Source organism: Hirundo rustica, chromosome 16 (genome assembly GCF_015227805.2).
Source record: "Hirundo rustica isolate bHirRus1 chromosome 16, bHirRus1.pri.v3, whole genome shotgun sequence".
Classification (NCBI taxonomy): domain Eukaryota; kingdom Metazoa; phylum Chordata; class Aves; order Passeriformes; family Hirundinidae; genus Hirundo; species Hirundo rustica.
In genome coordinates, this window is record NC_053465.1 from 9,499,644 (window position 1) to 9,524,969 (window position 25,326).

Here is a 25,326-nt window from a genome sequence, read left to right on the forward strand (position 1 = left end):
AGTGCAGCAGGATTTCCCCCACACAACACAGTCCTGCTCCTGGACAGGTTGAATTTGTCCCTTGGTTGGCTGTCCTGGGAAGGACACAACAAGGACAAAGCAGAGGATGCTCTGGACCCCAGTGTTCTGCAGCCAGCCCTCTCTGGACATCAGGGCATGGAAGAGGGGCAGGTGGGACCCACATGTCGCACAGCAGCTGGGGGCACAGGCTGATGCCCCCAGGGGAGCACATTAACACGGGAATCAATGCTGAAAGGTTAATGGGCTCAGTTAACATCACAGGGGAGAAGCATGTCCCACGGATGAGAGGAGGTAAACAACAGCAGCTCAGTGAGAGCAGGCTGGCAGCCAGCACTGGGACTGGAAAAGCCGTGGTGGCAGTGGGACAGAGAGCAGAGCACGGTGGAACTCGCCTCCCCAACAGGAAAATGTCCCCTCCCTTATCTCGTGGTGAATCATGACCCAATTCCCTTCCCTCACCTCCTCATGACAAGCGTGACATTTTACTTGCAACACTGAGTATTCACCTAAGAGCCCCATAAGCCAAGCAGAGGGATAATCCATGGCCTCAGAAAAGGAGAACAGAACAAACAGGGTGCAGAGTAATAAACACAACCCTGTTCAGCCCTGATGGGGTGCCCTGAACTGCCTCTTGGCTCTTTGATGTCTGCTTCCTTGGGTGGTGCCAGGTGGGGGGAAGGTGTTTCACAGCTGTGGCCTCTCAGGGTGCTACTGGGTCTAAACAGCTGAGAAACGGGCCAGGAAAACAAGACAGCTTCTTAATGCTTTTTTTAATTCAGTGAAAAAATCAGCCAGTTTGGGACTTGGATTAAGGTTCCTTGGAAATAAGCATTAAAAGCCTAAAGAACCCAACAAAAAATCCAGAGGCTGGGGTTCCAAGTCAAAGGTGAACCCTTCCAGCTCAAACCCTTCCCTGAACACGACTGCAAGTTCCTCCCTCCTTACCTGTCCTCCCGGTTGCGATCCAGGGAGTAGAACTGCTTCCGGAGCCACCTGCATGGGAAGGCAGGAACAGGCACGTGCTCAGCCCCAGCTCCTCAACAACCAGCCCCCCTGAAAGGTGCCCAGTGCCACACCATCCACCCCACATCCCTCCTTCCCACCAGAGAACCCGGCTCTGCCCCCTTTCAGAGGCAGCATAGCCTATCCTCATACAGGTGACAAGTTCTGCTTTAAAAATGCCTCTGCGCTGAAGTGCTACAGATAACACAGGCTGTGCACACACAGAAATGTCAATTTGTGTAAAACTCCTTCTCCCTGATGCGTGGGATCAAACTCTGGGTCAGCAAGATGAAGCCTCTCGGGTGCAGAGGCAGAAGTGCTGGGTCAGCACGGCTCAGAGGGGGAACGAGATGTCGCTGTGCTCACCTTCTTCTGTCAAAACAGACAGAAAGGGGAAAAAAGAAAACAAGTGCAGGAAAAGGATGTGTTTTCCTCACCTTTCAATCTGCAGGGGGGTGGGTGCCCTCAGAGTGTCTGCCACCAGCCAGTTCAGCCCCTTGATCCACATGTTGACCTCATCCTCAGAAGTGGCTGTGGAAAATGCACAGGAGCGGGAAGAAGGGACACACAGGCTTGATCACAAACCCAAACATCCTGGGACTATCCCCAGCACCTTATATGCCCTATTCCTTGCTTCATCCCCTTTCTGGTAACATTTCCCCCCCTGCAGATGCCCTGGCTGGCTCCTCTCCCTGCCAAGCTCCTGCGGGATGGATGTGGCAGGCTGGACCTTTTGCCCCTGCATGTCCCACTCCCTCCTCCTTCAGAGTCCCCAGGAGCTGGGAGTTATCTTTGCCCCCAAGCAGCGAAGCTGTTCGGGTCCTGGGAGGATGAAGCTCTGGCTCAGCCCTGTCTGGCACAACCCCAGGGCTATGAGAGCTTTACCTTGCAAGCTGAGGGTCTTCAGCCGGAATTCCGTGCCGTAGAGGACAACGAAGCAGTGGGAGTGGTCTGGGCGGAAACACGGATCCTCCTGGTACCGGTCAAAATCACGGGAGTTCTTTCCTGGACGAATCTCCTTGATTTCACGAATATCCACTAAGAGAAAGGGAAAACAAAGGGGACCTTGGGTGAATAGCCTGGAATTCCCACAGCATCGGAGAAGGAAGGGCACAGATGAAGCGGATTTAGTCGTCTGAAGAGCTGGGTTAGCACCTATCACCCGACAGCAGCCCCAGGCCTACAGCCTGTAAGCACAGCCCCCTCTTATTACTTCCCTAGGAGGTTTCCCCAGCCAGCACCCCCTTGTTTAGCTCTGTGTTCCCCAAAAATGGCTGAATGTCTCCCCCACAGGGATCCCCAGCTGTGAGCCTGCTGGAGCATTAGCGCCAAGCAAGGAGGAGCTGAAGAGACACTGGTAGGAGAGCATCTCACAGCCTCCCTCCCCAGAGGAAATTCTGGGAAAGGACTCCTATTGCCATAGAACAAAGAGAAAACAACAGCAGCAGCAAGGGAAAAAAAAAAATGAAACCCAACCCAAACCCAAGAATTTTTGCTTCCTGGAAAAATAGTTTCTTAAATGCTCATGGGAATCAAATAACAACATTTCTGAGTCACGTTTCCACAGCAGATGATGCTTCTGAGCAATGCAGGATGGAGATCACTGCAAACCTGGCATGTAATTCATCCCAATTAAACTCCACTTACTGCACTCACTGTGCATCGTCTCGCCTTTCATTCCCATTTACTGCAGTTCAAAACTAGACAGAAATGTGACCTGCTCATCACCCACAGCAGCCACTGACAGCACTAAACTGCATCATTAGAGATGATGCTCTCTCCAAACCCCACGGCAAGGCAGACTTTGGGAGGACTTGTAAAGCACAAAGAACGTGGGATCCTCTCTTGGATCCTGTGCAGCACTGTGGGTGCATCTGGAGGCAGTGGCAGCCTGCTCACTGCCTGGCACAGGACACATCCAGACTGACCACTACGAATTTTGGGGGTGTCCTGTGCAGAGCCAGGAGTTGGACTTTATGATCCTTGTGGGTCCCTGCCATTCAGGATATTCCATGAATCTAATAACCCTCCAAAACTCATCAAGTCGTGACAAGAGCATAGAAAGACCCAGTTCCTTGGGGCTGCAAAGGAAGGACAGACAAACTTCCTAAAATAAGCAAGAGTGTGACTTTTTGAGACATCATCTACACTTTGGAAAGGAGCTGTCTGTCAGTTCAAGTGTTAGCATGCCCTGCCATAACCCTACCCACATGCTCATATCCTTAGTGACACAGCAGGTTATTTCAGCCTGTGAAAACTCACATCACAGTTCAGGTCTTTGCATCCGGAACACTCACAGCGGGGTTGAAGGCTAATCCTGTCCTTGGAGGATGCAGGGTTTGACCAACACGGTGGGGGAACCCCTCTCAGATGGGTTTTCATGGCAATCCACAGGGCAATGACTACCAGAGGAAGGTGCTGGGACATCCCTGGCCTGCCTTTGCACCACGCTGCAAGCATACTGACTGCACTCTGGGATGCTGCAGCGTTGGCTGTGCCCTGTGCTCAGCCCTCCCTGCACAGAGCAGCTCCAGGTCACTCCCCAGCACGGCAGGGCTGTCGTCACAAAGTGCATACCTAAAATCCACGCAGTGGAGAGAGCCCCGGAGCAAGTGAGGTGCTTATCAAGGACAAAAGCACGCAGGGAATTCCTAGGGCAAAGGGCAGCCTCCGTGAGGAACGGGCAGGAACCTCCAGCCCACGCATGCTTGCAGCTGCTTGCTCCTCTCTCTCATCCTCCCAAACCTGCCTGAATGTTCTCAGGTTGGGGTTTGGTTTGCGCAGCCCTCCTCTCCCCGCAGAGCAGCCTCTCCCACCCGCTGCCCCCAACACCTTCCCGGCCCCCTGGCAGCTGGAGGGAAGTGGCCCTGAGCAGGAAGCACAGCGAGCACAAATGCCACCATCCCCAAGCAGCAAGGGCTGGCACGAGGTTTCCCTGCAGCGATCCTCGCTCCGGCAACGCAGCACCAGGAGCCACTGGAGGCTGGAGGGGTTCTGCCGTAGCCCAGGTCTCACAGAGGCACTCTGGAGGCTGTGCCACGCTCAGCTCCAGCTTCCCAGTCAGTGGTGGCACGGGCTCTGTGACAGGACACACGTGTCCCAGCACGGGGCTGCACCTTGAGTCCTTGCTGGGAAAGGCCTGCCGAGGATGTGGGCAAAGACACAGCTCCACAAGACACATGCACACCTGGGCAGGGCAACAAGGGCAGGTGACCTGGGGTAAGCCCTCCAAGGACAAGTCCTCTGTCACCAAGGTGAGGACATCATCTCCTCCTCCCCGAGCTGCCCCCTCCCAGGGCGTGCTGTGGGAGGCAGAGCGTACAAACTGCTCCTCATCCCATCTGGGATGTGGCAAGAGAGGAAGAACTTGGTCCTGCAGCGACGGCAGAGGGAACCTCTCTGGTGGAACACGAACCCTGCTGCAGCCTGGCAGAGCTGGATGCCCCAGAGAAAAACCAGCAGCAAGCAGGGACAGATGAGCTCGGAGGCCTGGAGCAGGCTGGCTGCTCTCCAGCTCTCCTGGGAGTGTGCAGAAAGGAGCCAGGAGAGGCTCCGGGAAAGAGGCAGCAAAGCCCATCCAGCCCAGAGATGCTCTGAGCCCCTCACATGTACAAAGTTGTGCCCTTCACAGCCTCCCAAACTTTCCCGCAGCCCACAGCCAGAAGAAACAGCCTGGCTCTCTCTTTGCCTCCAGCGCTGAAAAAAAAAAAAAAAAAAAAAAAAGTCACATTTCTGGGCAAAGAGCCCTCCTTTCAGCAGGAGTGGGTTGCATCAGAAAGAAAAAGCTGACCCCAGATCCACCTCCCTCACCATGTAAGAAAAAAAACCCCCACCAAATTACCCTCTGGTTACATGAAAACCAGATCCACCCTTGAAGTCATTTAAAACTGAAACTTCATCCAAGCCTCATTTACCCGCTGATGGATAGGGTGTTGCAACGTGTAAGGATAAAGACAGCCTGGAACAGGCTCTGAGGGTTGCAAAATCGCCACCTCCAGAGGATTTTTTGGAAAGATGGAAAACTGATTACACTTAAAAAAAAAAAAAAAAAAAAAATTAAAAAGCCGACAAAAAGAACATTTAACCAGATTACTTTCCAGAACGGGTTTATCAGGGACAGCCTCCAGGCAAACACCCACCCCCTCAACAGGCACTGCTGGGTCTGTGTCCCCCTGGGGAGAAAAGATGCAGTGAGAGCCACAGGGTCACTGCCAGCCCAGCCTGACCTCAGCTGGCTGACACGGACTGATCCTGCTCAGGAAAAGCCTCCAGCCTACTGATTCTGGCAAAGAAAAAGAGGTTAAAAAAAAAAAAGAGTCTTCCTGCAATTTAACATTGTGGATCCCACTGAGCACAGCCATGTGGTCATCCCCAGGCTTCCCATCACTGCAAGGGGCACCGGAGGGTCAGCTGGCCCCCAGGGAGAGAGAGGAAAAAAACGTGGATGTGCCTGTGAGTAAAACACAAGAAAAATCTATTATGCAACAGCGTGGAGAGCAAGGCAGTGCCACCTCTCCTATATCATGCCAGTGGCAGCCCCTGAAGGGGACACCGGGGCCAGCAGCGGCTGCCAGGAGCCGCGGGAGGATCCTGCCCCACCTGCTCCTGCTGGCACCCACCGGGATGATCCCCCCGAGCAGCCCTGCCCCTGCTCAGTGCCTCGGCTCTGCTGCTGCAACCCAACACCGCCGGCAAGAAAAACAAACAAAAAAAAAAAACCCAACAAACCCACCGCGGCTCCCCCGTGAGCTGGGGCAGCTCTAAGCGCTGCGCTGGCCGGCGGCCAGAGCCCGCAGCACCTCGCAGTCCGCAGCCCATGGCTGCTCATCGAGCCCCTCCGGCCAGCCCAGCCCGGCCCCGGGTTTGCCCCTGCACAGCCCCAGCCCCGGGGAATCGGGCAGACAGCCCCACCTGAGCCGGGGTCTGGCTGTGGTGGAATTGCGGGGACACGAGTGCCGCCCCGCAGTGACCGCGGCAATGCGCTCGGCATCCCGCGGGCCAAAGAAGCCGAGCCCAGGAACTGGGAGCGCACCTGGCGTTAGGATCGGTGCTCAGAGCGACAACAGCTCAGCCTCTCAAGGCCACAAGCTGCCCTTCATCGACGAGCCTAAAGCAGACAGTAATGGTGAACTGAACATCCCTGCTCGGAGACGAGCTTACCGCATCCCCCTGTGCTGCTCAGCATCGCTATCAGGTTTCCAGAGGAAGAGCCAGGGCCATTAAGAGATGGCTTATCCAGACAGCACAAGAAACCAGCTGGGGCCTCTCGTTTGACCTTAACTGGTTTTTCAGAGGACAGGGAGCACGGCTGAGGCATCCACGGAGGCCAACAATCACCAAACCAGCAGCACCCTGTGCCCCAGGGCATCCCTCACCCCCTATGAACTAAAAATGCTCTGCCCTCTCAGTTAAGCACTCAAATCCCTGTAAATGTTCCCTCATTACCCTTGCTGTCCCAGGGAGCAGCCATCCGGGTGCCCAGAGGACCAGGGGATCCCACTGCTCTTGTTACAACATGCAGGTGGTACTTCTGCCCCAGGAGAAGATGCAGGTAAAGCTGTTTTCCCCTCCAGACTCAGCTCAGCTGTGTCTCAGGTTGCTCGAACAAGGTGCTTCATCTCACCTGTCAGCAAACTGGATTTTTTGCTCCAAGCCACTGGATTTTGCTATGAAGCAACTGTCTATCACTACCCCAGAGCCAGCAACATCCATGCAGAAAGCACCTTGGGAGAGGAGATGCTGGGGGAAAAACAGCTCAGCGGGCTGGAGATGGGACCACGGGGAATTCTTGATTAGCCAGAGTGACTGAGGCTAGCCTGGATCCCCACTCAGACCCTGGCTCACCTCTCAGCAATCCCTGTCACTCAGTGTGGAGTGAGAGGATCGGCAGAGAGCTTAAACACCACCTGGGAAGTGTCACCTGGGCACCAGTGCCAGCAGCATGCCCCCACACAGGGACACCGGGGCTTCCTGCCTGAGCCTCTGCCTGCCACAGCCTCTGCTGTGCCCCCCAGTCACATGTCCTGTGGCTTCTGAGCTCCTGTTCCTCCCACCCCTGGTCCCCCCTCCAAAATCCTTATCACCTGCAGAGGAAGCTGCAGGAGATGCGCAGGGAGATTAGGAGCTGCTGCGCTGCCGCACTGCTCCGGGGGCTGGGGGAGAGGATGTGAGGAAGAGACCTTCCCTCCTCCGCCCCACACACATGCCACGGCAGGGGCTGGAGCAGGGCACAGGTCCTGCCCAGACATTGCTTCTACAGTCCATGGTGGCCTCTTCCCTTGCCAGCATCAGCCTCATGCAGGTGGCCTTCAAGAGCTCTTGAACATCCTCTTGATGAGAGAAGCGGAGGCAGCTGTGGGCTGGCAGCTGCCTGACCTGTTATCGTCAGCACATCTCTCCCGCTCACCCTCAGCTGCGAGAAAACATGAGTGAAAAACCAAAGCTGATCCTCCAAGTGTGCAAAGCAGGATGCTGCTGCCTCACGGCCACAGCCAGCGGTGGGGAGCTGAAGGGGACAGGCAGCAGAGGGCAAATGCCAGGCAAGGGCTCCAGCGATCCTTCTGGAATGTGTTGGGGCTCCCTCTTGTCCTCCACAGAAATTTTGTCTTTGTGGGGTTTTGTACCAAACCCCAAGCTGGGCATCCAGGGCTGCCGCTTGTACCCAGTCCCACATGCAAGGCTGGCACCTCTGAGAGCCCTGGACTTGTTTCACTGTCACCATACAGGACACAGGAGCACATTTCCACCCCAAAGAGAGGGAGAAGCCCCAGTTTTTGTTTGCAGATGCTGCTCTGAAGATGTTGGTGTCCCTGTCCCAGATGAAATCAGGCCGGTGGCAGCCAGCAGAGACCCTTCAGTCACCGCCCTGTCTGAGAGGCACAAAGTTCCACTGACTCATGGGGAAAGGGGAAGCTCAGCACTGGTGCTCTGGACAGCCTGTCCAGGGAAGGCTCCACAATCCAGCCCCAAGGTGACCTTCCTCCTGCACGGCATCGCGGGTTCCATCCCCCTCAGCCCTGCCGGGGGGAGAAATGCAATGGCCCTAAAGGAGCAGAATAAACCAGAGGGAGGATGGGATGAAGATCTGTGAGCACAGCCCCTGCCTCTGCCACTCTTTCTCCCCCCAGGGAAGATCTCCTTACAGTGGTAAGGATCCAAGGGTGGGCAGGGACAGATTGATGAGGCACCAACACAGGCTGTGTCTCAGCATGGAAGAGGGTGGGAGGCTCAAGGGAGCTGCTCTCCAGGCAGGTATCCTCCATGGAAGGGCTGAGCAGGGAACCCTTCCGTGCAACAGCTCTGCATCCCTCTCCTGGACCGTGCAGGGTCACTGATGTCCCCAGGCTCTCAGCCAGCCAGAGTACTCACTGCCAGTGAGGGGAAGGGGATGGGACCAGGCAGACTGGCAGAAACCAAGCAGCACAGAAGGGCAGAGGTGGCAATCCAGCAGCTCTGAATGCACAGCTCACAGCCTGACAGCTGGAGCCTGGCAGGGCCAGGGAGGAAGCCCTGGCAGAGGTGGATCTGGGGACCCAAGTGTGCAACAGCAGCAAGCTCTCCTTGGAGCATTTTGGGGATTTCTGCACACAACAAAGGTGCCTTCCCAACTTTCATGCCCTGTCCCAAAGCAATTGGAGACAAGAGTGACCACACATTGTCCCCAAGACAGGGCACAAAGGTGAGGAGTGAAAACCGAAGGACAGAAAACATTTGTCACAGTGGCAGCAAATGTCAGCGATGTTCAAATGCTGTGACTCAGCTTTCATCCACCCCATTAAGTTTCCGTGACAGCGATTTACAAGAGGTGCCTGCTGGCCAGGAACAGGCCTACAGCCCCTCAGTGGGCAGTAGGGAAGTGGCTTGTCCCTGTCCCTGCCAGGGCTTGAACTCTGCAGCGTGAGGGCAACACTGGGAAGAGAAGGATGGGTCAAAGATCCCATCTGCTGCTGAGCTCCTCGAGGTCACCACAACAGCCTGACCTCTTCCTATCCCACGCTCAACTGAAAGCTATTCTGAGACTGGCAGGGTTGAGTATTCACCAGAGCACAGATGTGATCTCCAGATGTGTGCCCTCCCCTCGATCTCGCTCTGTGCCACTGTCTGCAGAGAGCCCCAGGGGCTGGACCACCTCAACCAATACATGCAGGAGGCACCTCCTCCTGTCACCTCCTCCTCCAGCTCTCCACCCGAGTCGCTTCTTCCCACCCCAACACAAACCAGACCCAAAGTTAGCACAGGAGCTGCTGGTGAAGTCAAACCTGTCCCAATGTGGTTAGAAATGGAAACAGTGACTCTCTTCCTCCTTTCCATCAGATTTGTTTTGTGCGCTCTAACCACGATGGGACCCCCTGGACTGGTTTCACCTTCCAATGCCAAGGCAAGATTTTGGGGGATGCCAACGGCACTTCCTCACAGCACCATCCAACTGAAGATGTCCAGGCAGTGAGCAGACACTGTCCAAGCCACACACTGCCCTGGCAGGTGACAGCGCTTTCAGTTTATGGGGGAGAAGCAGAGGCTCATAGTGATGGTGTGAAACCACTTGGGATTGTTTTTTTTTAATGACCTCACCTGGGATTTATTTGGCCCCCAGAACTGGAGACCTCTTCCTGTTTATACTCCAACCTACTCCATGGTTCATATCAAACTTGATGTACCAATACTCCAGGAATTTCATTCCCTCACCTCTAGACCTCTCACAACATGCCCCAGAGCCTGAGCTGCCAGAGATTACAGGGACAATATTCCAACTGGCAGCAAGACCTTGAGAACAGGCTGACACAGGCACTGCAGGACATGTGAGACATGGAGGAGGAAAAAAAAAAAAAAAAGACAAAAATCAATTTCTGCTGCTTTCCTGGGACACAGAGACAAGCAGAGCCAACTCCCCACTGCCCTGGCACTGCTTGGGTCTGCTCTGGAACCAGGGACACAGCTTTTTGGTCTCCTGAGGCTGAGGAGGACTGTGGGCTGGCAGGGATTAACAGGACAAGGACTGCAAGCTCCAGAGAGAAGGAGGATATCCAGAGTGCTCTGGAATCCTGGCAAGAGGAGCCAGAGGTGGATGAGTGATGTCTGAGGGACAAGTACCCAAGCACAGGAGCTTGGAGAGATGAGGCAGCAGGCTCTGTGTTCTGCTCTGATGAGCCCAGGGGCACGAGAGCCTCACACCAAGAAGGACCTTGACAGGCAGTGTCCAAATGCTCAGCAAACAAACCCAGCCAGCCCCTGCCCCACCTCCTGCCAGCTGGGAAGCAGATTTATGGGGTGCAGATTTCCAGGGCAGGGAGCCAAGGAGGTGAAAGTCCTCCCGGACATTCCCTGCTCCCAGCACGGCCAAGCCCCCACCTGCAGCCAGCCCCCTTATCTGGGCTGAGGATTACAGCACCAGAGGTGAGGAGGAGGAGGGATGAAGGATGCACACAGGCAGGGGGGATGTCCTTTAATCACCACACCATCAGCACGCCTGGGAGCGAGTAAACAGGAAAAAGACTCTCAAGCAGCTGTTCTGCCCAGTCCCTGCGGAGCACAGCCCTCCCTGATGTGGGAATTTCCAGCTCTGGCTGCTGCGGCCCTAGCGAGGGGTGATGCTCAAAGGGAGCAGGATGGGGCTCTGCACGGGGCAATCCCAGGAGCAGAGGAGCACAGGATGCCACAGAAGGAATCAGAGCAGCTCCAGCAGGAGAGCAGGACAGCTGGAACAGCTCCCAGAGTCAGGAGGCAGCAGAGCATCCACAGCATCGCAGCGTGTCACCCAGAGCACGTGGCCCTCCTGCAGCCATCCCTCCAGGGATGCTTGGGCAGCCAGGAACGCTCTGGGGCACCCTACTGACAGCACAAGAAGGCACCGACCAAAACCTCAGAGCCACAAATGTTTACAAACAGAAGGGAGGGCCTGCAGAGGAAAACAAGGGAGAGGTCCATCCCAGATTCTGGAAGGCGTTCCATGGCTCCCCAGCCAGCCAAGTGCAGGACCCCAGATCAGGCTAAAGAGCCATCAGACCACAGGGACAGCAGAGATGGGGCTAAAAAGCAGTTTGAAAATCACAGAGACTTTTGGAGTATGGACTGGCAGCATCCTAAAGCTCTGCTGACTTATGCAGATTTAGAGTGGCCAGCTTCTGCTAGAGACATCAGCCCAAGGCTGTTTGGGTGCTCAGGGGGCTCCACAATCCTGAACCCTCCTGCCATCCAGTGTATCAAGGTGTCCAACAGATGACAAGGAGGATCGAGAGGCAGCAAGGTGCTCAGAGATAAGGACACCTGGGACACGGGGGGCGAGGCTGGCAGATCAGAAGCAGACAGCCCTGGCCTAGAGTTCCAAGTACTGGGGATCTTCAGAAAGGCTGAAAATTCACAGAAATGAGGAAGTGTCTCATTGGAGTCAATGTCAAAAAGCTTTTCCCATGTAAAACAGCACTTTGTGCAAAATAAGGATACTCAAAGATTAAAACCATTTAGAAGGACAGCTTTTTCCAGCACTACAGAGTGCCTTTAGGAATGGCTGCTGTCACTGTGTCCCTTCCTAAGGGCTCTCCCTGGTCTGGAAGACACCCTCCCACCACAGTCTGATGTAACACCTCCGGCAGCAAAACCGCGCTCGGCGGAACAGATGAGCAGGGAAAGGCCGTGAGATCAGCAGCCACCCCCGTGCAGGCAGGAGTCACTGCCAGAGGATGTGCCACATGTTCAGCTGATCTCAGGTGGGACACCAGAGGCAGCAGCCACCACGACCAAGTGAGTGAGGAACCTCGCAGGGTTCTGTGAGCATCCCCAGATGTCAGACAGCACCACACAGCTCTCTCCATACAGCTGCTGTACATCTGCTGAACACCCTGTCTCCTTTTATCCTTCTCTAGACAGGTATCCCTCTAGCTGCTCTGCTCCAGCATCATCTTCTACCATCCACTTGCCAAGTCCGTTTGGCCAAAGGGAAGAAGGGAGAATGTGGGGGCGGGGGGGGGAACTCTTCAAAAGCACTGTAAGAGCTTCAAATTTTTCTGATTTCTACTGTAAGAGCTTCAAAATTTTCTGATTTCTACTGCTCTCAGACCTCAGAACACTAGGAAAGTAAAATTTCTCCTCCGCTGACTTCACCCATTTCCTTCTACTGTATGGTAAGGTGCAGCCAATGGCTGTTAAACTCAGAGCTGCTCGGGTTTTCTGTGCTCAAAGGCCCACACCTCCTCACCACACGCTGCAAGTTCTTCCTGGACTCCCCACACCCTCCTTCACTGAGCTTTGCTCTGGGTCTCACAAAACCCACAGCAGCTGAGGAGCAGGGACACAGCGCACGCTCAGAGGCGCGTACCCCTGAGCCCCAAACCACCAGCCCAGCTCTTGGCTGACCCAGCACTAAGCACAGACTGTCACTGTTGGCCTCTTCACCCACCAGACCACAGCCCACCAGCAGTGGAGTGCTGGGGTACCCCTACAGCCCTGCAGGACAGCAACCACAGGCTGATCCCAAAGAGATCTCACAGCTCCTGCCAGCCAGCCCCACGGCCTGGATGAGATGCTCAGCACAAAGTGCCTGTCAAGCCAGCCCCAGCAGGATCCCACCTTGGTGGAGACAGAGGAGTTGGACACACAGTCCAACTGTTCCACTCCCAGCAGCTTCTGAAGTCGCCATCCACGAGCTGAGCTGCTGCAGCTCAGCAACAACCCTGCAACTCCAGCAGAAGTTCGTGTGATGTAGCAAAAACCGTAAGTCACAGGTGAGGGTCTGTTCTGAGAGCTGCTGCTCCATTCCAAGTGCTCCCAAGTTTTACATCCTGGCCAGGCTGCTCATGACAGCACACTCTGACAGGGGTCAGCTCCAAAAGGACACAACAGCCCCGGTGCTCCCTGGAGAGGAAGATCCCAGCCAAAGAGCAGTGCCCAGGCTCCCAGGAACACAGAATTCACACCAGGTCTGCACCATTTACACCAGAATTCACACCAGGTCTGCACTCCTGGGCGACTCAGTGGCCAATCCTGCTCTGCCACACGCAGCACTTGGGGACTGGGACCTCAGGAGTGCTCAGGGCCGGGGACTTTAGCACGGACTCCCACGGCTGCAGCCTGGGAGATATGCAGGAGGTCACACGCCTGCTCACACGGGGACAGGCCAGGGGCATCGCTGACAGCCAGCATGTCCTGGGGATGTTCACAGTGCAGCCGCTGCCATCAGATAACAGAGCCCAGCAAATGCTCTGAGATAAGGACGGCCAGGCAAGGAACCCCCCAGAGCAGCACAGAGATGGGAGACGGGGCTGGGCAACTGCTGGCTCAGCTCCTCAGCTCGGAGATGGGGCACATTAAAGTCCTGGATAAAACCCCACAACAGGAGAGCCCCCGGTGAGGGGAGGTGACGGAGCTGAGCACGGCACCCCGTGGCACGCGCTCTGCCGCGCCAGATGTTCACACCCAGCTCGCTCAGGTGCTCCTGCCGCCACACATGGTGTCCAGCCAACAGCCAAGGAGAAAGCCAAGCCCTGAATAACTCAGCCCCTTGATGTTGGTGAGGAATAATGAGCCCAACGCTTTGCAGAAACTCTCCAGCACTTTCTAATTAGTGGGCTTGAACCCCACAAGCCGATCCCTGCCACGTGGCTGACGGGCAGAGGAAGGAACCAGATGGAGGGATGACGTGGGCGCAGGTACTAGAGGAAATCACTGGCCTCCCAAGCCAACTTGCAGCTGCTCTCCAGGTTGCAGAGAAGCTTTTGAGATGCCAGGGGAGGAGGTAACATGTCTTACTGCACCGGGAGGGGGTTTCTAACCTGCTCCTCCTGCAAGAGTGAAACGGGATGACAAAGGGATGTGAAGTGAGGGGAGAGGCTGTTCCAGTTTGGAGGTGAAGGCAGAGCAGAGCTCATTTGCTTTGTGTGTAGCACAAACGCGCTCATAGGCAGGAAGGGGGACACAAAAAACTTGCCCTCAAAAAACTCCCACAGCTGAGCATCAGCAGGGGAAGCTTCAACCATCCCGAGAGTCACAAGCCACGCTCTCCCCTTCCCACCCCAGCCCTTCTGCAGCCCCCTGCTGCAGGCACCTCAGGGGGAGCTCCCCCCTCTCATTCCTGCCCGCTGCAGGGGCTGCATCCTGCATCCGTGGGGACCCGCCAGTGCTAGAGCTGCCCTGCACCCCAAGAGGAGCTCACTCTGAAGTTATTTTATCCTTGAAAACTACATCTGGTTAGCTCGCTTCTTAAGAGCTCCAGGCTCCTCAGCTTAAGCAAATGGCCCCAAAAAAACATAATTAAAAAAGCTGTGCCCCAGTGGACTAATGAAAGAGGCTGATGCTTGAAATGGCTGAGGCGAGTACGAGCCACACTTCAGAGCCACTTTGCATTAATATTTTACAGCTCATTTCTTTTCTTTTGCACAGGCGATGGCTTTTCTCCACCTCCAAGGGACTGAGCTCATTTCACTGAAAGCAAGAATGTAACCAGGGTTTTTGTGAGGGAGTTTTTTTCTCCTCTCTCTCCCCTATAAAACAAACATCTGCTCCAAATTTTCAGCTCACTTTCTGAGCAAACTCTCTGAATTTTCTGACGTGTTTCAAGGCAAACAGTTCAATTTGAAGCTGGCTTATAACCCCCCAGCGCAAAAAAAATAAGAATGCAAGACCCTTTTTTATTAAAAATAAAGAATCAGTTAAAACAGGAAGTTTAAAAGAAAATAAATGCATAAAAGACAACTGACCCGAGGGATTAGGTCTACTTCGCTCTGGGTACTTAACAAAAGGAATAGAAAATTATTAGCACTCTTCCTATTGTAGCAGCCAAGACCTCTGCAGAGTTGATTAGCAAAAAACCAGCACATTGGTAATTAAACCTGGCTGGAACCCTATGGATAAAAACAAGTATTAATTGAAAAAAAAATTCCCCTTTTTTTTTTCCTTTGGCACAAACCAGGGTTGCAATTTTGTACAGGAGAAGGAGGCAACTGCTTTGGAAAGGGAAAGGCTTCCTGCCCAGGGGAGTTTACCCCTTCTCCCAGTCCTCAGCCCAGGGAGATTCTCATCACTCTGGAGAGAGCTGAAGAGCTCAGCCAAGAGCAGGGTCCTGTCCCAGAGAAGAGGCTCTCCATGTGGAAGAAGAGGCCCTGCTGTGCCCTTGGAGGGCAGCCGTGGGACACACAGTGTCTCTATGCAGCGCTCACAAAGCCACACAAGGTCACAAAGCAGGGGACGAGGAGAGGGCTGTCACACCAGCAAGGGCTCCCTGCCCCTCCTGGCTCATGGGCACGCAAGGCTGCGCAGCTTCACGGTGGCCCAAGAGGCCAGCTGGTTACCTGTCCATCTGCAGCCCGTGTGGGGATGCCACCCAGCCCTGCACAGAATCATTAGGGTAGGAAAAGTCCTCTAAGACCATCCAGTCCAAGCACCAGCCCAGCAGTGCCGGGCCCACCACTGAACCATGTCCCCAGGTGCCACATCTACACAGGCCAGCACCCCCCTGGTCCAACCTCCCTGCTCTCAGCAGATGCCGTGGGACAGTGAAGCCTTCGTCCTCAAGCGCCAAAAGTTCCTTGCAGAGGCCAGTCAGACCCTGCTGGCTTCAGCAACCTGAAATAAAGGGTGGCACATCACCTCTGGGCATGGCAGAGTGAGGGAACTCACACCAACAGCACCACGCTGTTGGGGCACCAAAGGCACAGAGGACTGGGGGTCCCTGGACCTTTCTCTTCAGCCTGCTCAGGCTCTGCTCCCCTCTCAGCTTCACATCAGTGTGCACAGAAAGCCAAGCACCACCCAAACACTGTTTTTAAGGCAAAGAACTGGTTGCCTGTTGCACTCCCCAGAGTTCAGCAGAGATCAGAAGTAGTGACAGACCAGCCCCCACAGATCCTGGGGCAGCAGCTGCTCCACAACCCCTCTGACAGCGATGGCAAAGCTCCAAAATGAGCTCCACCACACCAAGGAACGATGGCAGTGCCTGTGCCCAGAGCCCTCTCCTCCTGGCACACTGCAGCTTCAGCCCACGTGCTTGAGGCCACCTGCAGCTGAGCCTCTGTCCCTCCATGCACTGCCCACCAGGCAACAGGAGCTTCCCAAGCTGCAGCCACAGGGGCTGTGCTCTTCCCAACACCGTCAGCCATGCAGCCAGGTCCCCCAAGCTCACCCACCCCTCCCTGGGACAAATACACATCTCCTTCCTGCACGACCCAGCAGGAGCAGGGAAAGGAGCACAGATCCTCTGTCCTTGGTGTCCATGGAGACAGACCTCTCCAAGACATGGCCATCCACACACACACGTCCCGAGCCCAAAACCTCCATATGTGATATACTGTGGATATTCACCTGTTCTGAAATGGATAAAAACCCAGAATCAATCCTACTTAGACAATTAACGTGTATCCACGGTGGTCTAAAGCTCCCTGGTGGTCTCCAGCTCTCAAGAAACACAAGAACATCCGTTACTGACCCATGAACACAGCAATCTTTGGCCTTCCAGTCCCCAGACACCGTTTGGTGGAGATGCTGTCCCATGGGAAGGAAAATCTCACCTCCTGACAGTTGGCTACTGTCCTCATAGAGCAAGCTGGAACCAAACCAGTACCACTACAAAAAGCAAAACCCAGTCCTCCTAGCAGTCCCAGCCTACTGCTCCCTATGCTGGCACGGGGAGAACTGGATCAGTCATCACCCACGGTGGAAACTACCCTGCACTGAAAGTGATGAGCTCAGCTCCAGGTTCCTTCTCCCTTTGGTTCTCGCCACGGCCATGGCAATGTTGACCTCAAGGGGAGGAGCCAGGAGGGGAATACATTGGTGTATTTGCCACATGAAGTGGAGCTGTCACACACCTGGCTTTTCCCAGGCATCCTCTTTCTGCCCAGAAAGCACATCCAGATAAAAACAGGGAAGCTGGCCAAGAACCTAGAACTGCTGGCCATTGATCCCGTGGCTTTGCCTTGCCTGCCTAGAAACCCAGTCACTATTTGTGTACACAGGCTGATATTTCCACCTGGAGCCCCACGGTTCTGTCCAGGAAGTGTTAAAGCGAAGCTCTGCTCCTCAGCCCTGCAAGCTCGGGGTGCTGGGTGACACCAGAGGAGGGGAACTGAGCACAGGGCGAGGTGCTCTGGTGAGGGAGGACACCATGGGGAAAGCACCTGGCATCAGAGATGGGGCTAAAGATACAGCAGCTCTTCAGCCTGATGTCCTCTGTGTCCAGCAATGCCCACCTTGCTCCTTGGGAGGGTCACATGTAAAATATGGGAACACCACGAGCGTTGGGAGGCACATGTGGGGAACCCAGTGCCCAAAACCACCAGCCAGACAACTTGCCTGTGGCACAGCAGAGAAGCTCTAAGGGATTTTCCTCTGTGGCATTAAAAGAAACACAGTCATCTTTGCTTTCACTGGTCTGCTCTTGGACGTCTGCACAGCACGAGAATTCCTTGCAGCCGTGGCTTTGTCACTGACAGGCCCAAAGTTCTGGTACCGAAGCTGAAGTTCTCTAGATTTGCCCCAAGTTAAGGTCCCAGGTTACAGGGACACACCTGGGTCTGTCCCAGGAACAATCCCCCACGCAGACACCAGTGGGGACCTCTGTCCACCATGGGCACTCGTGCTCTGTAGGCTCTGCCCGAGAATCTCCCCAGCAACACCAGCGTTTGCTGTGCCTTCCTTTAAGAACAGCTTAAGCCCAGGGTCAATAGAATGCTGCTCTCTCCTCCCTCTCACAGTGCCTCATCGTTCCCAGAGGCCATTCTGGGAAAGAGATGGGGGAACTTCACATCCTCATGATGCTAAAGGAGCCCAAGGCTCCCTCCAGATCTGCCTGCAGACACCACAGGGCAGAACGTAGAGGACTCGAAGGGTCTTAGGGCAAACCAAAGCCCCAAACTGGCATTTTGTGGACCTGCCACAGAGATGTGGCCACCATCCCCAAGCCCTTTCCTCATCTAAGCCCCTGGTACTAACAGCATCCCACCTCTCCACCCTGGAGCAGCAGCGCTTGCCAGGAGAGATGAGAACCCCTCCCTGACCTTGCTGGGCCTCAGTCACATCCCTGAGCATGGGAAGGTCAGCACCAGCTCTCCCAACACTTGGCCTTCGTGCACGGCCCCTCTTCCTCACGCCCAGCACAGAACAGAGACCCTGTCCTTGTGCTGGTGCACACGGGGGCGGGAAAGATAATCTAAGAAAACCCAGGAAACCAACACCAAGGTTAAGAGTGCAGGGCACGCCAGATCTCACCCCCTTCCCATCCATCTTTCTGGTTTTACACTCAGGTTTCTTCCTCTCCTCTGTCCCCCTGGTCCCCATCCAGCACGGGAACCCGGGGCTGACACACAGAGAGCAGCGGGGAAGAGGACGGAACCACAGCACAACATTTTGGGTTGGTTTTTCCTACTTTTTCACCTTTTCCATTTAGTCTCATCTGTTGCTCCGAGCTGCAACCGCAGAAAGGCTCACACTAACCCTGCCTCCTCCTGAAGCTCCCTAACAGCCCTTAGGTGCCGCTCGCCAGGGCACCACCCGGGAAAACACCTCGTTTATCCCAGGGGAAGTTCGGTGCCGAGCAGGGATGCGGAGAGTTGGGAGGCGGCGCTGGGCGGGGGCGGTGGCGGTGCCGGCCCGCGCATCCCCCGCGCATCCCCCGCGCACAGGGCGCTCGGGGCCGGCCCCGCGCCGGGACCCCGACCCCTCTCCGCCCCCCAGGCCGCCCGCGGGCACGGATTGCCCGGCGGTTCATTATTTTTCAATCTGTTCTCCTTCCTCCTCGCCACCGAGCCCCCGGCGCTCCCCGACCGGCGGCTCCGGGAGGGCTCCGGCCCCGCACCCCCGCCCGAGGCGGCGCAGCCCCCGGGCCCCCCGCACTCACCGGCGCCCTCCACCTTCTCGGAGCCGCGGCTCCAGGTGACCTGCCGCGTCTCCAGCTTCACCTGGAAAGTTTTCCGCTCGGGTCGCTGCGACTTTTTGGAGTAGAAGAGGGTCATGACGGTGCCCACCTCCAGGCTGCGGCACAGCTGCGCCGCCTCCGCCTCGCTGGGCGCCCCGGGGCCGCCGCCCGGCCCGGCCGCCATCGGCGCGGCGAACAAAGGGGAGCGGGAGCGCCCGAGCCCCGCCGCGCCCCGCGCCGCCGCCGCGGGAGGGAGAGAGGAGGAGGAGGAGGAGGAGAGCACAGGGGGGAGGAGGAGAGGGAGAAGGAGGAGGAGGAGCGAGGAAGGAGGAGGGAGGAGGGAGGGGAAGGGGCGGAGCGCTGCCGGAGCCGGGGGCGGGCGCGGGGCGCAGCGCGGGGGTCCGCGGGGGGATGCGCGCACGGTGCTGCGGACCGAGGGGCTCGGGAATCTGCGGGGAGACACGGGGGTCTGCGGGGAGACACGGGGATCTGCGGGGAGATCCGCACACGGTGCTGCGGACCGAGGGGCTGGGGAATCTGCGGGGAGACACGGGGATCTGCGGGGAGACCCGCACACGGTGCTACGGGCCGAGGGGCTCGGGGGTCCGCGGGGGAAACGGGGGCCGTGGGGGGACCAGCACACAGTGTTGCGGGCCGAGGGGCTCAGGGGTCTGCGGGGAGACACGGGGATCGCCGGGGGGACACGCACACTGCTGCGGGCCGAGGGGCTCGGGGCCGGAGCATCCCCGCCCAGCGGCCCGCGGGGATCGGCAGCGGGGCCCTTTGCGTGGGGTTATGCGGGATGCCCGTGCCACAGGGCAGCCAGCCAGCACAGCGCGACCCGCCGCACCATGGCACGCCTGCGGCACCGGGGGGCTCTGCACCCCATGGCACGCCGGGGAGACCACCCTGCATCCCACAGGGTACCTCAGGGCCCCGGCACCCACAGCAGGGTTTGCGTGGGATGCTGGCGTGGCACAGGTGGGGTCCCTACACCATCCCACGGTGGCTTTTCCTGGGGGCAGACCCTTCCGTATGGCTGCCGCTGGCACCATGGTTGTGGCTTCTTGGTGAAGCCAGGTCTGCTTTTGCTGTAGTTTCCTGCACACGGATCCCGGCTGGATCCGTGCTGGCAAAGCGGGATGGGGCTCGCAGGATGGCCTGTGGCATCCCCGCCCCTGGGGGACGTGTAGGGAGCCGGGGGTCACTGGACACTCTCCAGCTGCTCTCCGGCCCCACAAAAAAACGGGGCTAGAGACCACACAAAAACAGGGTTAGCGAGGGGATAAGTGGTTGAATTGAGAAGCGTTTCAGTGCAGTTTGCTCCATTCATGTGGTTAAAGCCTGCAATTTCCCTTTCTGTGTCCCACTGACCTTCCCTGCGCTGTCCTTTCCATCAGGGCACCCCATGGCGCACTGGGTGCTCAGGCTGTCCCATTTATATGTATAAATGGATAAACATAGGTTAATGCTTGGACCTGATGTTCTTAGAGGACTTTTGCCACTTTATTGATCCTATGATTTTTTTTTTCTTTTTTCCAAAAGAAATGGTTCTGTGAATACACGCACGTACACACACACGTGTCCACAGGCCCATGGCAAGGCAGCCTGTGCTCAGCAGTCCTTATCTCACCCCCCCAGCTCTGGGACTGGGAGGGGCATCATTTTCTAAGTGAGGGGCCCATCCCTGAGCGGATCCCACATGTGAGCAGCTCCCTCTGTCCTGTCACTTTACCAGCCTCCACAGGGACATTCCCCAGCACACAAACGTGCACACACGGTACGAGCCCTATAAGGTCCTTTAGGATCCTACCTGGCATCTGGGCATCAAACAGGCAAGGACAGACACACCGGGGTGAGAGCCTAAACCTGCCCTGATAGAAATGAGCAGCAATGTGAGGATGCTGGGGACGTGCTCAGCTGAGCCAGAGCTACCTGAGCCTGTGCTCGGTGCTGGCACAGCACTCTGGGGCTCATTCTCTCCAGGGTGAGCTGCTGTGGCCGCTGGGGAAGTTGCTCCTGGCTTGTGTAATGGCCTCGCTTGGGACCGGCAGGAAGCAGCCGGCTCCTAGTGGACTCAAAATAGCTGAGCATTATGGGCACACCCTTGTTTTTGAGGGCAAAACCTGAGGAGAGAATGTGGCCACCGAAAAGGTAACTCCCTCGCTCCCAAACATGGCCTGTTCCTGCTGATGGAGAGCGCCCAGCAAGGTGTGTCCTCAGCTCTGGAGCTTGAGGTGGCTGGGGCCAGCACATGGAGGATGTGGTTTACGGTGAGTTGTTTGCGATGGGTATTTTTTATTTTCCGAGTTTGATTGATCACCTTTCAGCCTTGCATTAGCTCTCTGTGTCTAAGATGCTGCACGCCAAGGAATTCCACTGTTTAATTTGACAGCACAGGAAATTTGACAGCCTTTGTGTGCCTGCTGCCTGACAGCCCCGTTTGGTGGTCCCAGCTCTTGTATCAGCCAGGCTGTGAACAATCACCCCCAGCTCTCAGGGCAGCAAACCCTTCCATTAGATTCCTGGCTTGCTTTTGAAGAAATCCCCTGGGTTGCGTTCATCATGTGGCTGTGGAAGCCTGGGGGTTCTGCAATCTCCCCTTGCAAACACCTCAGGGAAAAAGGGGGATTTTCCCCTCGGAGTGGCCCCAGCACCTCCCCCTTCCCAGTTCCTGAGCACGGGATGCCATCCCCCATATCCTGCAGCATTCATGGAGCAGCTGCATCCTCCCACCAGGAACAGGCCGACGGCCAGGTGACCTCTGGCTTAAGGACAGCCCCAGGCATGCTCAAGGCCTGTGGAACAAAATCCAGGGAAACAGCACTCTGAGGCCACCCCACAGGCCGGTGCGGGGGGGTCCCTGCAGCCCAGCATCGCTCTGACACCGGTGGCTGGGAGCGGATTCATCCCCCTCCTGCCCCGGACAGCACGCGTGGAGAGGAGGCGTCCCATACTCATCAAACGAGCGGGGCAGTCAGTCCCTGGGAGAGATGCCGCTCTGCGGGTTATTTATCCATTCCTGCCTGCTCCGTGCTGCCTGGGGTGGGTAAAGACAACACCAGAGAAAATCACCGCGGGGGAAGAGCTTCGCTGGCGCTGCAGGGAGCAGGATGCGGAAGGCCCTGCGGGAAGGCGGCGCGGAGCTGCCCGGGCTGGTGTTGGCAGACACGGCGCAGCGCTGTGCCGGGATGGATGGAAAGCAGACCCGGACCCGCCCGGGGCAGCGCTGGCGCGGTGCCGCTCCGCGCTCCGAGGAGCCGGGCAGAGCCGTGCCCGCAGGCCGCCCCCCCGCAGCCCCTGCCCCTTCCAGGCGCTGCCAGTTCCCCCTGGATGACAAGCGGCACCTGGAGAGAAACCCACTGCGGCTCCGGGTTCCCTTGTCCCCGCTCCCCAGTGCTGCGCGGGGAGCACACGCTTTTTTAATATCCAATTCACCTGGTTTCAATTTTCAGCCCTGGAATCCTTAAGACTTCAAGGGGGATGGGGCTGCATCCTGCAGGGTTTTGCACCTCCCCTTGGCCGCCGGGCCCTGTCCGTGATTGCACAAGATCCAGTTCAAACCAGAGGGCAAAATGCCCTCTCCGCTGGTCATATCGCTGCTGCCTCAGTTTCCCTGGCTGTCGAACACAGGCCCTGCTTGTGGGTCAGGAAAGCCACCGAGGGGTGCTGGCACTGGGGCAGGCGAGCACAGGCACTGCAGCCGCGGAGGGATGTGAGACAGGATGTGGCACGTTTGTGGCCATTTCTCTGTTTGCGCAGTGAGTCAGTGGGGTCTGGGAATTCTCCACGGAAAGCTTGGGGTGTGTGGTCCTCACCCTGCTGTGCCACAGGCAGAAGCACGGATTAAACCCTCCTCAGCTCCCTGCCCGGGACAGAGCCTAGGCTCCCGGGGGCTGGGAGGGAGCTGGCTGCATTCTCACGGGTGGGTTTTGCACCAACATCCTTCTGCTTGCTGACAGAGAGGCACAGCACGCTCCAGCTTTGGGCATCAGCCTGGCCTTGCACTTCCAGGCAGAGCACAGATCTGCCAGCCTGGCCACAGCACCCCACAGCACCCCAGGGAGAAGGTGGATCTGCCAGCAGCGATGCTGGGGTGGGGGATCCCCTCTGAGGCACAACATCCCTTCCCACTGCGTTCCACAATTCCCCGTTCAGCGGTGTAAGATACTGGAATTTGTAAGATCTGGAATAACTGGGCCAGGTCTGCAGGCGGGAAGGAGAGCTGTATAAATAGAAATGATATTTTTACAGGCTGCATTGTTCAGGCACGGGCAGGCCGGGAGCACAATGAGCCCCTTTCCCTCTCCGCTGGCATTTTCGCCGCTGCACCTTGGAAAGGCCCCAGAGAGCAAACGGCAGCTCCTGCCAAACTCCAAGTTTGTGCAGCCACAACAAAGTGCCTGGAGGATCGCAGCGAGCAGCAGGAAGCCCTGCTCAGGGCTGGCTGCCCAAAGGCTCCTCAGCTGGCTCAGCCTGACCCCACAGCCACCCCCGGGGGTCTGGGAGCCCACCCCAGCCCCGGGGTCACAGGGAGGTGCTTGCAGAGGAGCCAGGGCCGTGTGTGCTCCACACTCCCCAAGGACACCAGGCCAGGGCTGCTCCAGTGCCAGGGAGGAGCATGCATCCATCAGCCTCACCACCTGTGTCCTTGCCCAGCCTCCTGCTTTTCCCAGCAGTGAAAGGGAAGGAGCTGCTCTCGCTCCATCCTGCTCTGTGCAGAGGGCTGGGGCTGAATAAAGAGCAGCAGAGGCACCAGGAGGAGCAGCTCTGGTGTCACTGCATCCCCCTGCTCCTGCTCCCTGCTGTCCCGGGCAGGGCTTTTCCCAGGACAAAGCAAACGGAGCTGTGCCTGCGTGGAAACCCACAGTGAGCACAGAGGGCGCAGCACAATCACAGCGAGGCAGGGATGTGCCACCTCCTTCAGGGAATTCCTGCTGGGGCTGGGAACAGGAATTGCACCCCACCTGCACCCCCAGCCCAGCAACCACGGGAGCCACACGGCCAGGGCCGGAGGTGAAAGAACACAGAGACACCAACACTCAGTTAAGTTGTAGGAATTTATTTTAAATAACCTACAGTTGATTAAAAGGGAATTCATGATAAAAATAGAAGATACTTGTTGAGGAAAGGCTGCAGGAAATGGTCTTGCACACACACTACGCTAACAATGCCTCTAAGACTAATGATTATAGCAAAAAAAGGTTTCACATTAAAATTCTGCTTTTTAATTTTTAAAATTTTTTTACACAATTACAAAAGAAAAAAATAAAAGCCCTAAAATCTTGATTATTTTTCTTTTTGGACCAATGCTCATTTCCCTCGAAATTTTATTGACCTGTGAAACTTCTTTTTACACAATAAAATCTTTCAAGTAAAAGAGGGGAGTGGGGCTTAGAAAAAAAGGAGGGGGGGGAAAAGGTAAAACAGTCTGACAAACCTAAAAAGTAGACAATTCTTGGAAGTGTACAGAGTGTGTTCAGAACAAAGGGTGATGGGAATGTCATTTGTTTCCAATTTCACTTGTCCTCAAATTCCACACACATCTTTCCATCACGCGGCCCCCTCCCCCCACCCGCTCCCCAAACCTAGATGATCTTTAAGATCATAAAGAAAGAAAACTGTTTAAATACTTTAAAATAATTAAAAAGAAATAAAAATTCACATTAAAAATAGGAACACTCAAGTCAGGAGGCCGATTTCCCATCACGATTTGCTCTGAACAAATGTGGTGGATATTTGTAATACATGTTCCAATGCCACGACTGTTTCGAGTGACAAATCGAAAAAGATTTGGGTATTTCCATGACTATAGTGACAGCTGTAACAGGTGCGTTGGGTTCCTTAAGTTTTGTTTATTTGTTAAATTCTGAAATGGGGCGGGAGGGGGAGGGGAAGGGCAGGGGTTAAGGAGTCCATTTTCTATTAAAATATAGAAGTTATTGCAAAACCCTAACTGTAAAAACGCACCAATATAATTGGATTTTGTATACAGTAGCTAAAGATTCCCACGCTCTCAGTGTGATGGTGAATTTGCCTGGCGGAAGGTTGACAAATCCCCCATCCACTTGCCCTGCCTCAAGAGAAAAACCACACAAACCAGACAGCTAGAATTTGGATCTCTGAAACATTTTTAAATAAGTTGTCCATAGGACAACTGGCTCAGCTCCTTTAAGATATTTCCAGGTTATGCTTTCTGCAAGATGTTGGCTGTTTTATCTGATGCTCACTTGCCCCTTTCCTCCCCCTTCCCCAGCATCCGAGGACAAGTAAGGCTCACAGTTTATCAATCTCCCTAAAAACCAGGCTACTCCCTTTTCCCATAAAATTCAGCTCAATAAAAACAGGTTAAAACTCATAGTCTTCCTCTGCCATGTCGATAGCCCAGGCAAATTTCTCTCGCTGGGTTTTGTTATATATCTTCTCTATAGGAATTCCCCACTTCTTACACCTGCAGGAGAGGA

At 55.9% G+C, this 25,326-nt stretch overlaps 2 protein-coding genes across 4 annotated transcripts in view; both read right to left on the bottom strand.

The window, feature by feature from the left end:
• PLCG1 (phospholipase C gamma 1) overlaps positions 1–19,046 on the bottom strand; it is a 40,930-nt gene extending 21,884 nt beyond the window's left edge. The window contains exons 1-4 of one of the 3 annotated variants that reach the window (XM_040080248.2): positions 18,845–19,046; positions 1,909–2,061; positions 1,461–1,554; positions 967–1,014 (exon numbers count right to left, since the gene is read on the bottom strand). In XM_040080248.2, coding sequence (XP_039936182.1) covers positions 967–1,014; positions 1,461–1,554; positions 1,909–2,061; positions 18,845–19,046 — 497 coding nt within the window. Of the gene's footprint in view, positions 1–966; positions 1,015–1,460; positions 1,555–1,908; positions 2,062–6,468; positions 6,690–18,844 lie in introns of those variants that run through there. The other 2 variants (XM_040080249.2, XM_040080250.2) reach the window with 2 other exon arrangements.
• Positions 19,047–23,903: 4,857 nt separating this feature from the next.
• Positions 23,904–25,326, bottom strand: part of TOP1 (DNA topoisomerase I) — a 67,252-nt gene continuing 65,829 nt past the window's right edge. The window contains exon 21 of the mRNA XM_040079976.2: positions 23,904–25,313. Coding sequence (XP_039935910.1) covers positions 25,211–25,313 — 103 coding nt within the window. The 3' untranslated portion in view covers positions 23,904–25,210. The remainder of the gene's footprint in view (positions 25,314–25,326) is intronic.